Source organism: Anser brachyrhynchus (assembly GCF_964034855.1).
Source record: "Anser brachyrhynchus genome assembly, chromosome: 10".
Classification (NCBI taxonomy): domain Eukaryota; kingdom Metazoa; phylum Chordata; class Aves; order Anseriformes; family Anatidae; genus Anser; species Anser brachyrhynchus.
This window is the reverse complement of record NC_137705.1, coordinates 185,410-201,166: the sequence shown is the minus strand read 5'-3', so window position 1 is coordinate 201,166 and position 15,757 is coordinate 185,410. Positions and strand designations below refer to the sequence as shown.

Genomic DNA, 15,757 nt, shown 5'->3' with positions numbered 1-15,757 from the left:
AACAAAAGTAGATTAAAGCAAATGTACTTTACTAGGACTGAAGGAGATTCAAGGTATTTTTCATATCATCTATCTACTTTTGTGCATTTTATAGTTTTACACGCAAGTTTCACTCTATTCAGTAAGTCTGTTCCAGTTCTCACTGTATGCACAGTAACCAAATCACAAAAATTGTCAAACTGGTACCAAACAGTATTCCATAACTACTTTTAACTCACATTTAAATTGAAACTGGATTTCATGTAATTATATCATTTAATATTGCTATTGGAAATAATTATTTAATATGGGCTACTCATGTCTACACTGCACATATGATTTAGCAATAGTAGGTGACACAGAATGTGCTTTGCAGTGTGAAAGTTTAAAGTTAGGGAAAAACCTTCAGGGAAGTATTCTATACTTGCAACTACATTTTCCAGCTTCCCTATGCTTCTGTAATTTGAGAAGGGCAAAGGAAATGACTGTTCTGTGAGACGTATCAAATCTGCGACCTAGCTCCTCCATCACCTGCAGAATCCTGGGCTGTTTTGGATTGCTTGATTCCTATTTGCTGCATTCACCTAGGTATAAAAAGCAGTGCCACATCAGTTACAGTATATTAACAGGCTCTTTGTGCTTGTAGGAGTTTCTTCCCCAAAAGAATTTACAATTTTACAGAAGTAAAAAAGGAGGATTACCATCTATTTCCGATATTCCTCTTGGAAAAATATTTTATTTTCAAATTTCTGTGGTAGTTCATTTTTATGTAGATATAAGCATGCTTTTTATCTTAGTCCTTTTCTTCTGTGTCTTGGTTTCAGTTAGGACAGAGTTAATTTTCCTCCTAGTAGCTGGTAGGGTGCTATGTTTTGGATTAAGATGAGAAGATCGCTGATAACATGCTGATGTTTTAATTGTCGCAGAGCAGTGCTTACACCAAGCCAAGGACTTTTCAGCTTCTCGCTCTGTCCTGCCAGCGAGCAGGCTGGGGGTGCAGCAGGAGCTGGGAGGGGATAGACCCAGGACAGCTGACCCAAACTGGCCAAAGGTGTATTCCATACCATCTGATGTCATGCTAAACAATATATAGGGGCTGGCCGGGGTGGGGGGGGCTGGCTGCTCGGGGATAGGCTGGGCATCGGTCAACAGGTGGTGAGCAATTGCGTTGTGCATCACTTGTTTCGTACACATTATTATTATTAATACTATTATCATTATTATTATCATTATTATTATTGTTATTATTATTTTCCTGTCTTAATAAACTGTCTTTATCTCAACTCACAGGCTTCACTTTCCCGTTTCTCTCCCCCATCCCAGAGAGGGAGGGGGGAGGGTGAGCGAATGGCTGTGTGGTGTTTAGCTGCCAGCCGGTTTAAACCACAACATTCTGGTAAGAAAAAAATGGCTACCTGCATAAATTATACAATTTTCTATCATTTGGCCATTGCATATATATTCTGCTGTTCTCCTTCTGCAATTAAAAATACACTATATTTGCAGAGTTTAAAGCTGCTAGTATTGTGGGGTTTTATCTTATTAAAAGTGAAAAGTTATTCTCAAGCTAATCAGCTCTGATAGGGAGCATCCTTAAAGAAAAGGAAAGAAAAAAGGAAAGCAGCTGTAACAGATTATCCTTCATTCTAGATATAGTCATCATTATCACAGGCCAACACTGAACTCAAAACTAGAATTACACAAATCTTCATGAAAGCGTCAAGAAAATAGGTTGTTTAATGCTTCAAAGGGTACTTCAAAATACAGTAATCATTACTGTATTATAGTAGTATACAACAAAATGGTTACACTTGTAAGAATACACTTGTGATACTTGGCAAATGCTACAGTTTTACACTGTAGAGAGATGAAAAACTCTGGAAGGAATAAAGCTCAGTTGTGATTCAGGAGAAGGCATGATTATTCTAAGAGAAAAAAAATATTTACATCTAGATGGGAGGAAAGCTCTGTGAACAAACTATAGTTTTAGGATATACTTGTCTTTCTCTATACTGCTAGTCATATCTAGAAGAGGGGAGGAGAAAAAGGCTTTATATCCTCCAGACATATCCACATTTCTTCTAAGGACACCTCTATCTCACAGAGAAATCTCTGTGAGGTCACAGTGCAACAGATCATCAGAGGAAATGTAATCATGCAAGAGAAGGTTTCTTCTTTCCCTGGATCCTGGAGAACAGTTCTGCTATCAACTAGAAAACACCTTGTGAGAAATGTTATTCAAATTCCAGTTTGTAACCCTGTACTGAGTATGTATAAAAACAACACACTGAATACGTACCTTCCTGTATGCTGTTCTGGAGATGGTTAACAATAGCTGCTAGGATAGTAGACAGACTCATCACCTGTGCACACTGTGCCAGGCCTAAGGTAAACAGCTCATTCCAGCAGGCACGCACAAGGCTCGTATTACAATCCTGCCTATAAACAACACAAAATCAAACAATGTTAGCTAGTCTTCATATTAGGTTGGTATTATCCTACATACAGTTATGTTGATTATAACAATTAGCAATAAAGATTAACATACTCCAAACCACTCCATTAAAAGGCATATATCAGCATATGACAAGTATTCCAAAAAGCAAGAATAGACCAACTACATGAAACCATTTCAGGTTATCTGTAAAATGGTGCTCATCAGTTCTTTAACAAGATATATTTCTACCAATTAAATGCTGGCTTTGGATTCAGCTTTAGCTTCCATAACAGTAGTAACATCAGATATGGTAGTTATCATCTTGGCAAAGATGGCAATATTTTATTTTATTCTTCAAAAAAGAATATTGCACAGCCTTCACACATTTTAAAGAATTCATTAAAAATTAAACAAATTTAGTCGTTTAAAAATTGAAAAGTGTTGAGATCAGTGCTTTCATTAATTGGAAAGCAGACTGTGCAACAGTATAACATCCATTTACCCAAGTGCTTGAAATGCAGGTATGGATCTAGCCCAGTGCATAGACAGGAAAAGTAGTCGTGACGCTGACTCACAGATGTAGTGTACATTAAGGTACTCTGGCATTGGACTGGGCATTGTCAGCTGCAAAAAAATAAAAGTATGTACAGTTAGGGCATAAAATAATTTTTATTATCACTGAAATAACCAGTGAAAACATTCAACCCACTCTCATTGTCTGTCATAATGTAACCGCATAACAAGAAATTGTCAAAGTAAAACTTTACTAAACAACCCATTACTACTGCAAGGAGTGCAAAACAAGGATAGAAAACAAGATTAGAAATAATGTGGGAAAGAGCTCAAATGTTTCTTTTTGAAACATTTTAATTTTCATGTAATAACAGTTAAATCTATACATTTAATTGTTTGGTGGAATGTTGACTAGCACCACAGTACTACGAAACTATCTTCTAAAACGTCTCGTCTTCTAAAAGAAGTAAAACAAAACTCTAAAATGGGAAAATCATACAGTAGGAATCTACAATCACAAAACACCATTAATGGGAATAAGCAGGTTATGATTATGATTATCATTCAACTACATTAAGTATTGCTATTTCAAACTTTTTATTTCTTTAAACAGTGCAATGTAATACCAGCAAGATGAACACCCTCATTATTTATCTCAAAATTTTCATCAACATGTTCTTGTTTGAGTTGTGTAATTGAAGCAAACCAGGAAGGCCCTGTAACCTCTCTTAATATGAAAAAGCCTTTTAGAGGAAAGTTCGACATTCCCTAGAATTATAAATGAACTAAGCAAGACATGATACTATATAGATGATACGGAAAGTGACCATCAATGGCACTGGAAAGTGAAATAAATTTTAAAGCATCCTGATGTCTATCAAAGAGTCTTATGAAATAGTATCTATACACTTCAGATAGAGCTTGCAAGAGTGAAAACTGCATTAGATGCTAACACCAGGTGTTCTAGATTGTTATATTTAATTTTGCTAATATAAAGAAGACATGGTAAACTCATTTTGGGTTATATCTTTTATGTCAGCTTGTTTAGTAAGACATTTCAAGACTCATATACCTTAAATGTGACATGTGTATCTGTAAGTAGGGGTCCTTCCACTTCAATAATTGGTGTTGACTGATCTCTACTGATTACATGAATATTCCCTCCTCCTGTAGGATCCATCCCATCTGCCAAGTTATGAGCGGCTGTACCATCTGTGGTATTAAGTGCTTTAGCCAAAGTATCAAATGCCCTGCAAAAAGAAATAACCGACAGTGAAAGAGTACTTCCTTACACCTTTAAAAATTTCAGAGTACTCATCATATAAAACACTGTGAAGCATTTCCACTCAGTATAAGCAGGAACCACGAAGACACCAAGCCAGATTTTTCATTACAACGTGGTTCCTTTGTACTGCTTGGACATTATACAGGGACTGCCCACATATAGCTGATAAAAGGCTTTCCATGTAAGGGGGGAACTTTTTACTACTATAAATCCTGTTTTAATTGTCTTATACTAGTATTTGTACTAGTAAATGGGACTCTTCCACTTACTGTTCACTACCTGCTTCTTCTCACCTTGGAAATTTATAATAGCTTATGTGAAACCTCACAAAGCCCAGGTGCACTCTGGAGAACACCCTGCAGTCCCTATTGTTACTAATCCATTTTTTGGAACAACAGAGAACACCGTGATCTCCTTCTAAACAGCATGCCTTAATTTCCTTCCCCTTAAGACAAGATATGGACTTGATTAAACAGTTAAACGCCTCTTAAAAATCTACCTGAGAGACACTGGACAGTTTTGAGGCCCAGTATTTTTCATATTTCACTATAAGACCAATGTATGTTTTCCTTCAAAAAACAAATAAAACAAGCAAACAACCCCCCCAACAAAACAAACAAACAAACAACACAAAAACACAAACACCATCACCCTGTTCCTAAAAATCTCAAGCCTTGCTGGAAACTTTAAGATTCTGTGTTGGTTTTCATCACTAATAAAGGTAACAGTCTTCAAATTCCTTCTAAACATTAAACAAGATGTTTACTAAGATTAGTTTTACAACATTTTTCCTACATTACCAAAAGGTATTTTGGCAGCACAATGACACAGAGAATGCAACAGTAATACAGACTCTCAAGGAGTAGATCTAAGGGCAGTGAACACTTCACAGGAAAAACTTCCATATAACAAGCCTATTAAATACTGCAGTACCAAAGTATTACTATTCTCAGAGTCAGTCAAGTTTACAAACTAGGCATTTATTCAAGCATTGGAAAAGGCTACCCACATAAGTTGGGGAGTCCCTGTCCCTGGAGAGATATTTAAGAGATGCATGAACATGTCACTGGGGGACATGGTTTAGTGATGGGACTCAGTAGGCCTGGTTGATGACTGGACTTCATGATCTTGGTGGTCTTTTCCAAAGCAGATGATTCTATGATTACTTTTCTTATCATGAAATCTGGTCTAGCCATATCATAACTACACTTATAACACAAGATATAGTTCTTCCCAAGAGGACTACAGGCTGAGGACAACAGCCAAGCTTGGATTTCCAATAATTGGCTTTGCATTTCAAAGTACTGGGCAATCTCTACTGCATTTGATGTCACAACACCAAATTATATGGATGAATGAGTGTAAGAGTGCACAATACAGAATACAAACTGCTAAATAAGATGCAAATACAAATGCATACCGTGTAATCTCACTTGCAGATTGCTCTTCTTGTTGAATTTCAGAAGTATCTCCATTATTTAGTGACTCACTGAGGTTAGCAAGAGATGTTACAACATTTGCTAGTGTTCCTAAAGCACCCTGGCTTGTCTCAGCCTAAATAAGAAGAACCGTATTAGTGGATAAGAATTATAAGTGATATATGATACACATCTTTTCCCCCATTCTTAATCTTTGTGTTCTTCTTCCCTAATGTACTTTTCCTTTGCTTTCCCTGAAACACCTACAGGAAGAACAATGGATCACATCTGATTCACAATCATCTTTAAACCCTACTGTGATCATCAATCCTAACCCCTTCTGGCACATCATGTGGGGAATAGCTATGGCATAAATATGCCTGTGAAAAGAAATCACATCCCTGTTGATCAGCTTATTACCTGCATTCCTACAGATCTTCAGACTCACCCCAACCTTATCCTCTCAAGATCAAGAATGCTTGGCATCTATGTACATAGCTAAAACAATCTATATGTGTAGATTATGTTCAGAACTTAACTGAAAGCATTCATACCTTGGAGTCAGCAGCTAGGAGGACTGTACCATCATCCCTGATCAAAGGCTGCTGAATATTCACAAGCATTCCTGGATCAAGAAGACCTGCTGACCTGTTGAAGACCATAAGGCACCTGACAGTTAATAGTGCTTTGTATTAATCAGAAAAGTATATAATAACCCATGTCAGAGTAAAAGGATTACCAATTTTTAAATTTACAATTTAATGAAGCTCAGAATTTTTTCATCAGAATTTTAGCCTTTCTGAAACTGCTTCCAAAATGTAGCTTGAAAGACAGGAATACATTTTCATTTCCTGTGCAAAAGCAGTGACAACTTCCCAAAGGAGATATCCTCTCATTTGCTTTTGACACTGGTTTATTCCGTCTTATGAAAGCTGCTGTCTTCTCACGACTTCAGAAGCCAAATGGCAGATCTAAAGTTATGCCTTAGAGTTGCAGAAGGCATAACTGTGCATTCCAAGTTAGATGGACAGCACTAAGTAAAAAAAAAAGTTGAGTCAAGGAAATACATTTTACATTACAAAATAGTTGTATAATAAAGTTCTGCATAAAATCTCTGCTGCCTTTTCTTCTTTTTGACCAAACATAATTTCTCTCTGCTCTATCTAATTAAGGGAGGCAGTGGGAAGTCTTTGCAGTCAGTAATAAGAAGTTTGTTACTTCTGCAACAGTCCAGATCTGCATAACCCAACACAAATGAGTAATGCATGACTGGTTCAGGCCTTTGGGAGCTGATAGTTTAAGGGGTCTGACACTAACGTTGTGACTCTACATAAATAGAGTCACACTTAAGGAATATAATATCATTTATAGTGTGGAAAGGCATCTGCAGCACAAGGAGATCTTGAGGTAGCAAATGTGTCTATGAGCAGTATTTGTGAACAAACTGATTAGCAAACAAGAAACACTGTAACAACTAAAGAAATTTGTGGCTCAACCCTCCTAACTGCAGTTTTACTTGTTCAACAAAGAATATACACGCAAACAAACTGAATATAGAGATCCAGTATCTTTAGGTGATTATCATCTATTCATTCACTAATTGGACTGATAGTTTTCAAAATGTGGTATTTTAATAGAGTTCTATTTTATTCAGAAAGAAAAATTCTCTCTATTATGAATATGATAGAATATCATGCATTTCCACACACATTACCTATGGAGAAAACTGAGAGCATGAGAACCATCTAGGAGTATCTTCCACATAGCAAAAAGAAACTACTATTCTTTTGCTGACACTGTTAAGACCATTTTTTGGGGATCTGAATCAGCAGTCACTGCAGCCTCTTTTGCTACAGTATTCAGGAGGGGGAAAGCTGAGTCTGCTGTTGGTGGATTTGATTTCAGAAAAGTGCTGACGTGAGTCTATCATGCAGTAGGTCTACATGTTTGTTATTTACGTATCACGTGTGCCCCACTTGTGCTTTGATCTGTCTGGGCAACAGCCAGTACTTAATTGAAAACCACCTAGCTGTACTCAGGCAAAAATTTTGATGAGAAGCAGAGCATACTATGTTGATCTTGGTAATGGAAACCAATGGCCTGTGAAACGGAGCTCTTTTTGACTGATGCTTTAGAGCACAGGGGAAAAGACAGAATAGTTCTGCCTGCAATGCATAAATAACCTTAGACAAGATTTGTTTTATATTGAGTTACTCACCGTGCCCCATCTTTATCTGCCACAAATGTTGGAGTTGCTATTAAAGGGCTTCGTAGGTCTTTTCTGATATATATCTTTTCGGTGGAAGCTGCACAGTTGGTTGGTTTTTCACGTTGCACATCAAAAGGCTTTCTTTCACTTTGAACCGCTACAGAAGGATAGAAACACAAAGATTTGAAAGAAAGTAATATGAATATTACAAAAAAAATCTCATAGTAGGATTTATGTTTAAATCATTACGGTGGTATGTCAGTTCAGCATGAAACTGAAATTTAATAAGACGACTAAAGAAATTTGGGTTCCAATTTTACTATACCCATGACCAAGTATAATTAACTAAGGAAGGCACAGATTGATCATTTGCTTTAAGTTTTACTGAACTACAAGCAAAGCTTATTATTTCACTGGTATTTAAAAAGACAGAACATTCTGCAACATACATTTAAAAAAAATGCTTGTTTTACAGGTAAAGCTATACTTAAATGCAAGATTCAGTCGTACTCAAATGCAAGACTAAGTCGTACTCCAGATGACTAAAACCAACACAAACTCAGAATGAACCCAGAAAAAGTCAAGACAGGCAAGTTAGCTCCTGAATCGTAACGTTATGTGAGAGATGCAGCTTAATTCCCTGGGTGAGGAGTCTCTGCATGATATGCAATTGACTCATTCATTCACTCATTCCAGACAATTAGGAAGCAGTTTTCTAAAATTAACCTTTTCAGAATTTAAAATATTTCAAGTCGAAAACTGGAAGAAAATAGGCTTAGTCTCCAACGTGCCAAACAAGCACAGTGAATCATTTAATAAAAATAGTAAAAGAGTAATTTTGCTATTTTAAGAGAAGTGAAAAGTGCATATTTAAAGTATCACAATATTATTATTAAGCAGATTACAGAATGATATCTGGCATCTAGGTCACTGAACTTTATGAACTCCTCTATAGTTTGGCACAACATTTGAATTGCGTACATTTTTCTCACCTGAAAATATGGATAATAAAACTAATAAAAGAATATGGCAATAATACAAAGAATTTTTTAAAGTGTTGTACTAATTCTCACAATACTTTGCAAATGTAAGGTACAATATAAATGGAGACAATATTTCTGTGCTATTCATTTTACCAATTAATCATACGGCAGTTACTACTCTACAAAATTAACATTATTAACAAACAGAAAAAATTCTACCATTCTGTATAGGCCTTTTGAATGTAACGCTAAAATACATAGATACACTTCTCTGTATCCTCATAACCAGGAAGTTATTTATTTCCTGATCCTATTTTTACTAATATTGCTAAGTGTCAGGGAAGTTTAGAGAATTAGTAAGTAGGTGCATACATCTTCTTGGCTTGGTGGATACATGAGTATTAATTAGAAACCTGACCCAGTGCCCAGAAAAATTAGTGAACGTGAATCCTAGCCACACTGAGCTAAGAAAGGTTTACCTTCTAGAAATGTAACAGTCTCTCCAGCACAAGTGTCACCCACTACACTCAGCACAGTGTGTGCACAGCACAAGAATCCTAACTATGCTTTTGGAGATCCAAAGTGCAAATACAACAAAGATCTCTCTGTTTACAGATTTAAAATTCTGCCTCCATAGTAACTCAGAGGATGGAACTCATCTTGCCTAGATGACAGTAGAAAAATAATTTGCTTCACCTTAAATTCACCTTAAATTTATCACAGAAAAAAAACCAACAAACATAATAGGCTTTGTGAAGTTCTGACTGCAGAAGCAGGGGGTACTACAAATTGTAATGAAAATGCATTGAAAGAGGTGTTCAGATGCTAGCGCTGAAGCTGTAGTGAGTACTGCAAACAAACAGGAAAAGTATATTGTTCAAAATATAACAGTTTATACAATGTGTCATAATATAATGCTGTTCAAAAATGATCAAACTAATATTGAAAACAAACAAAACGGAGGGGGGGACATCAACCACTTCTCATCACTGGATAAAATGGGAGAAAAATAAACCAGTAGGAAAGCATATTCTGAACATGTAACGTTAAACTCAGATATATGTCCACCTACGTTAAAATATTTTGTACTATAAACATACACTGTTTGTAACATGCATTCTAAGTGAGGATCTAACTGGGTTCCTCACAAGAACTGCAGTAATATGAGACATGGTTCAAAACAAATCAGTGTTACACCTCAAACACAAAATAGTGAGGAAAGAAAGGTGAAATAGATGGCTGTCGAGTTTTGTCTCCTCCAGGCAACAGACTGAAATAGAGAAAACACACTAAAAAGCAATGGTAGGCCACGTATTTTTTACTTGTTAGGCACAGTCTCACATTGAGTACTTAACACTCACATTCCATTTTCATGCCCATCTCTAGACATTTCTTAAGCCTACAAAATTGGCAGCGATTCCGATGGTGTTTATTGATGATACAATCCTGGTTGCTACGACAACTGTAGGTCAAATTCTTCCTCACGCTCCTTTTAAAGAAGCCTTTGCATCCCTCACAACTGACAGCACCATAGTGACGACCTAGGAAGAATATATATTGTTATCAGACAGAAATTACTCATTTTAACATAAAAATATTTATCTTAGCCAAGTAAAACATTGCAAAAGTCACCCTTCACGTTTATTTTGTTTTCTTGCCATCATTTTGGACTGTAAAAGCATCATTGCAGTCTTACGGGATGTTTCTTTTTTACCTATTGTCAGGCCTTTTAGGTTGGTAAGTGGAAAAAAGAGAGGAAGGCTAAGCCTACATTTGAGTAAGAGGCCTGCGAAATGGTAGTTCCCGTTCTGGCCAAGTACGGATGCAATTCTATCTGCTGTTACAGGCAATAGGATACAAACTACACAAAGGATATTGCATGCTGAAAGTTACATTAGAAGAACACACATGGTAAACATTTAAGTAAATTCAGAACATAAGTAATTTCTGAATAAAATCAGAAATGCGATGTTAAGTCAAAACTCCTGTGCACATCAATTCTGGTATCATTTTAATTACACAAACACTTGAAAACAATAAAAAAAGAAGATGAAGAAGAGAGGGGGTCATTCTCTCTGTAACATGAAAGCACAATCTTCTCCCTTGGTTAATGTAGAAATTTTATCTAGTAGATTCCCTGTAACTGCATGGTTCTGAAACACAAGGATTTGCATAATATCTACTTGCCTTTTTCTGTGACCGTAAAAAGCAAAAAACTACCAAGAAGTCTTAAGTTTGTTAGAGAGCACCGAGAACTGTTTTTTTTCTTGGATTAGGTAGACTTTTTTTTACAGCTCTGGGGAAACAGACTTCATGCTTCAAATGGTCTCTCAGTTACTAGGAGCTACACAATCATTTTCTCTTTCAGCATGAGCCAATTCATCATACAATCTACTTGAAGTACAAATTAATATTCTTCCAAGCAGAGCTGAACTACTCCGTATGCATAGATACAGAAGTATAACGTTATCTCTTTCCAATTTAGACTCAAGTGCTTTTACCAACAGCATGGCTAAAATCAGTCTTAAAAAAAAAAGTCACGAAACCTCCCTTCATCCTAGTAATCCTTTCAGTCAGGTATCTTGAATACCGCTTTCTATGCTTCCTTACCTGATGCTTTATCACCACAGACCACGCAATATTCTACTACCTGGGGCCGCTGAACGTCAGCTTTTCCCAGTAAACGTTCCACCGAAGCAGTGTCTGTCACTATCTGAGACAAAATTTCAGAACAAAAGGAGGTAATTAGCCAGTATTTTCTGCTGACATGAAAGCAAGAAGCTTTGTGTACAGAAGACCAGTGTATCAACAGGAAAGAGTATGACAGGTATGACAGATGTGGAATGAAATTCAGTGGCATAAAATATAAGTTAAGGGGAGTTTTTACTGTCAGTAATGGGACTGTTAAAGCAGCCATAGCGAAACATGAATTCCAAATTGAACTTCCCACTTTGTTCAGGAGAAGTAAGTTTCTTCATTTGTGCACTCAACAGTAGTCTTCCCTTCTTGCAATTACTGTCAAAAAAAATTACTGTCTATTTTAGCCAAAGATGTCTAAAATTGTTGTATTCCATACACTGTTCCCATTTATCTTCTCTGTAGCTAATAGGCATACATAGTTTACAGGGGACAGCCTGAAACAGAGATCCATTACAGAAAACTTAAGAGTTGGATTCAATGATCCTTATGGGTTCATTCCAACTCAGGATACTCTATGGTTCTGTGAAAACTGTTTGGCTTCCAAAGGTCTTGAATCCCAAAACTTCAGTTCAAAACACCCCACTTAACACAAAAATAAAAAAAAAAAATCCAATTTGTAACAATATATAAAGCATGTAGCACTGTAAAATAAATTTTAAAAGACTGTTTGCACAATTTTTCAAATATTTGTGTAAAAATAATACTGCTCCCTGTAAAATACTCCCTGAACGATTCTATGATATTCTCTATTCTAAAAGTAGCAATAGGGTCCAGGCATTTTTTTCCCCTGAAAAAAGAATGCTAGGAAAAAATCTCAAATTTCACTAGAGATGGATTATTGTTTATATAATTTGTTTTGCAAAGCTCTCACTGATCTGGACTATGCTCAAGACCCACATACAAATGTAACAAAGGACAGCTTCTGCTCCAAAGAACTTCTACTCCAATGCTTTGGTACTGCATTATGAACATAAGTTTGCCCAGCTAAGTTGCATCTCTGCACGTGTGAATCTCTATCAGACCACCTGAAATCCTGGCACCTCTCACAAGCTCCAGCTTAAGTATTTGCTTATGTCTTTGCATAGTTAGAATTTTAATGAGAACCACAACAAGGAATGACGAATGCAATGGAATGCATGAGGAACGTGAAGACAGGCAGATTTAGGATTGAATAAAAAAAAAAAAAGCCTACAATTCATATATTCTATATCCATGTTATTAGATCTTTAGGAAAACTATTGCAATTGCCAGTCTCTTAAAAACAATTCTATACTTTAAAGCACCTAAAACTTAGTAACTGAAATACACAAATCTGTGGTTTATCTCAGTTACTGTATTTACCTGAATTCTGCCTGGCACAATGTTGTCTGTGGTCGTAAAGATAAGCTGTTTGGCATTAGATGTCTCAGGTGCTGCCAGTATCACCTTTCCCGTACCAGTTCCATCTGGACTTGCTAAAATAAACTGTTGCTTTGGAGACACAGATGAGTCCACTGCTGTCACTATCTGGATTTTTTGACCTGTCTGCTGATCTGTCACAATCTGTAAAACATATTGAAGAATTTTATGATTCTGTCTCAGAATTATATGATACTGTTTCATAATAGCCCTTGTTATTTATTAATTTGCTATTTGTAAATTTATTAGACTGGTGCAAAGTTATTACAGCTACCTACATAAGTGCAAAACAACAGAATCAAAGCTAAAACATATGTTTACAATATTTCTGTATTTACATACCTACCACACAAAAGGAAAATACTAAACAGACTTGTGAAAAGTATGAGACTGATACTGTTAAAAATGAGGAGAGATGGGGAGATATTGTAATTGCATTTAACTGTTCAAGAGAAATTAGACACAGTGGAACCCAACCAGAATAAGAACAAAGTGTAATGTTAAGGACCCCTGTATTCCTTACTGATTCTCTCAGTTCTCTAAAAGGACAATATATAGCACATTGCACTTGATGAATGGCAGGCATAAATGCATCCTATGCTCTGCCTAGTGAGACAGCATCGTAGAATTTTCCTCATATAAATAATTAAATTATAAATTATTCCAGCTGACAAAAAAATCACAACAGTACATTCTTGAGATTTTAATTTCTTTTGCATACACCTGACTATAAACTATTTTGATTTAGTACATTTATGTATTTATCTTACAGCCAGGGTAAGAATTACTATTGAAAAAAATTTCAGAGTTTACACACAGTGACATTCCTAATAAATTGACTGCATTAAGTGTCATAATAACTTTTTTAAAGTTATTTACTTATTTACTTTCCTAAATTTTGATTAACTAGACTTCTTAAGCCAGTTGTCATGTTCTTTTTGTATAACAAGCCTTACAGGAATTCTAAACATATGCTAATGGTTTTACTGAGTTAGAATGCCTTAAGACAACATTAGAGTAGCAAGCCACAATGAGTACAGGAATTAAGTTATGGAGATGATGATTTTTCTATGTTACAGAAACTCTTCAGGAAAGGCTCACCTCAGATTTTGTAATTACAAACCTAAAAAAACATGTAGGAAGTAGGTACCCAAAGTTGGGGATGAAACCAGTCTACTACTAAATTCTGGACAAGACACATTTGTAGGGATTTATTAGTCATATATTCACAGAACATAATAAGCCATTTTGGGTCTCATCTGCATAAAAGTTTCAGTGCTTAAGAGGATGACTTCCAATCCAGTTCACTTCAAAGAAGCGCTGAATAAACTCAAAATTTAAAAGGAAAAATCATCAAACCCCAGTCCCAGTGTTGTTAAATTGTTAAGTTCTTAAACCCTCTGAGTTTTCCCTGACATGTTTTCCTCAGCCACCATCACTTTCATATAGATCTTAACGAATGGAACTAGTCTGAAATCTAATCTCAGCTTATAACTGACACAACTATTATAGTACCTGTATATATGTTTTAAGGAAGCAGGAACACTCTTTTCTCTTCCTACTACGCTCCTTCCTCTAACTGTTTTTTCCAGAAATATCAGCAATATAAGGAGGTAGATTTTTTTGCACAATTGAACAAAAGTTGCCTACCTTATGAATGATGAAATATGCAGTATGCTTCAGTTATACATGCTGTGAGAACATCTACCTTGCAATGAAATAGCAGGTAAATATTGATTTGGTTACTCTACCAGGCAAAATAGAGATTATGTTACCAGATGACTGAATCAAAAATGGAAAACTTCCATCGTAACAGAATCTCGAGAATCAGCATATGAAACAATAACGCTGCCTGATTCCACCTTTTGTTCATATTTTAAAGGAATACATCTTAGTTAAAACACATAGCTAAATATGTTGATAAATGAAGAACATCTCAGTGGTGCTATCTATAAAGAAAAATCAGAGACAACTTTGTAACTTTTCACGTATCAGACACACACTGATAGTAATGACTGAATAAGAAGTGGATGATCTTTATGTTCATAAAAAATGTAGGTCATTATAAATGCTACAATTTGAGTCTTTGAAAAATATTAGTGAAAAAATTACATCATGATACCATTAAGTAAAATGATAATGTCATTTAAAAAAAACGTTTTCAGGGCTGTTCACAGGGGCAGGGTTCTCCTGGATCACAATGACCAAGTACCTCCCACCCTGATCAAAACATGTCTCAAGGACAGTCCATCCTGTGACAGAGGCTGCATTGCCAGGACCATTCCAAATGCCCTGAAGTACAAGATCCTCTTCTCCAGCATCATCTCTGGCAAAAGTACAGTGGAATATTGTACTGGCACAGAACAAGGTGGAGGAGGACAAAAAGATCAGTACTGTAACACTCTCGTAACATTAATACCTAACAATTTTCGTATTACTTGTCACTACATACATCTTTATATTATCTATCAGTAATGACAATCCACTGTGTAGTATCCCCAAGGCTAATTTCAGCCTAAATAGGCTAGTCTCCCACTGGCTCTTTTTAAAGATGACATGGAGAGAGAAGAATGCTTTTAGAGATGATCTCAGGTGTTCTGAATTGTCTGTTGACAACGTCTGCCCATTCGCTATGGTTAGAGCTCAGGCAACTTACACATGCAGGCTAAGTTTAAATTCTGCAAATATTCCTCACTGACTACATTATCAATTCAATATATACAACCAACTAGTCATCACTAAACTATACTTCAGGAGAAAGTTTCATTTGCAATAAAAATGATCTGTTCATACAAAATTTAAAGAAATCTTCCATAGACTTTAGTATGCTTTTGT

At 36.0% G+C, this 15,757-nt stretch overlaps 1 protein-coding gene across 6 annotated transcripts in view; it reads right to left on the bottom strand.

Annotated features, from left to right (window-relative positions):
- The window catches only part of NR2C2 (nuclear receptor subfamily 2 group C member 2), a 46,615-nt gene that overhangs the window by 15,388 nt on the left and 15,470 nt on the right, over window positions 1-15,757 (bottom strand). For all 6 annotated transcript variants that reach the window (XM_080605527.1, XM_080605524.1, XM_080605529.1 and 3 more), the window contains 9 exons: window positions 12,866-13,066; window positions 11,435-11,537; window positions 10,186-10,365; window positions 7,851-7,998; window positions 6,187-6,280; window positions 5,635-5,768; window positions 4,002-4,179; window positions 2,919-3,040; window positions 2,279-2,418 (listed from right to left, as the gene is read on the bottom strand). In XM_080605527.1, the coding sequence (XP_080461653.1) occupies window positions 2,279-2,418; window positions 2,919-3,040; window positions 4,002-4,179; window positions 5,635-5,768; window positions 6,187-6,280; window positions 7,851-7,998; window positions 10,186-10,365; window positions 11,435-11,537; window positions 12,866-13,066 (1,300 nt within the window). The remainder of the gene's footprint in view (window positions 1-2,278; window positions 2,419-2,918; window positions 3,041-4,001; window positions 4,180-5,634; window positions 5,769-6,186; window positions 6,281-7,850; window positions 7,999-10,185; window positions 10,366-11,434; window positions 11,538-12,865; window positions 13,067-15,757) is intronic.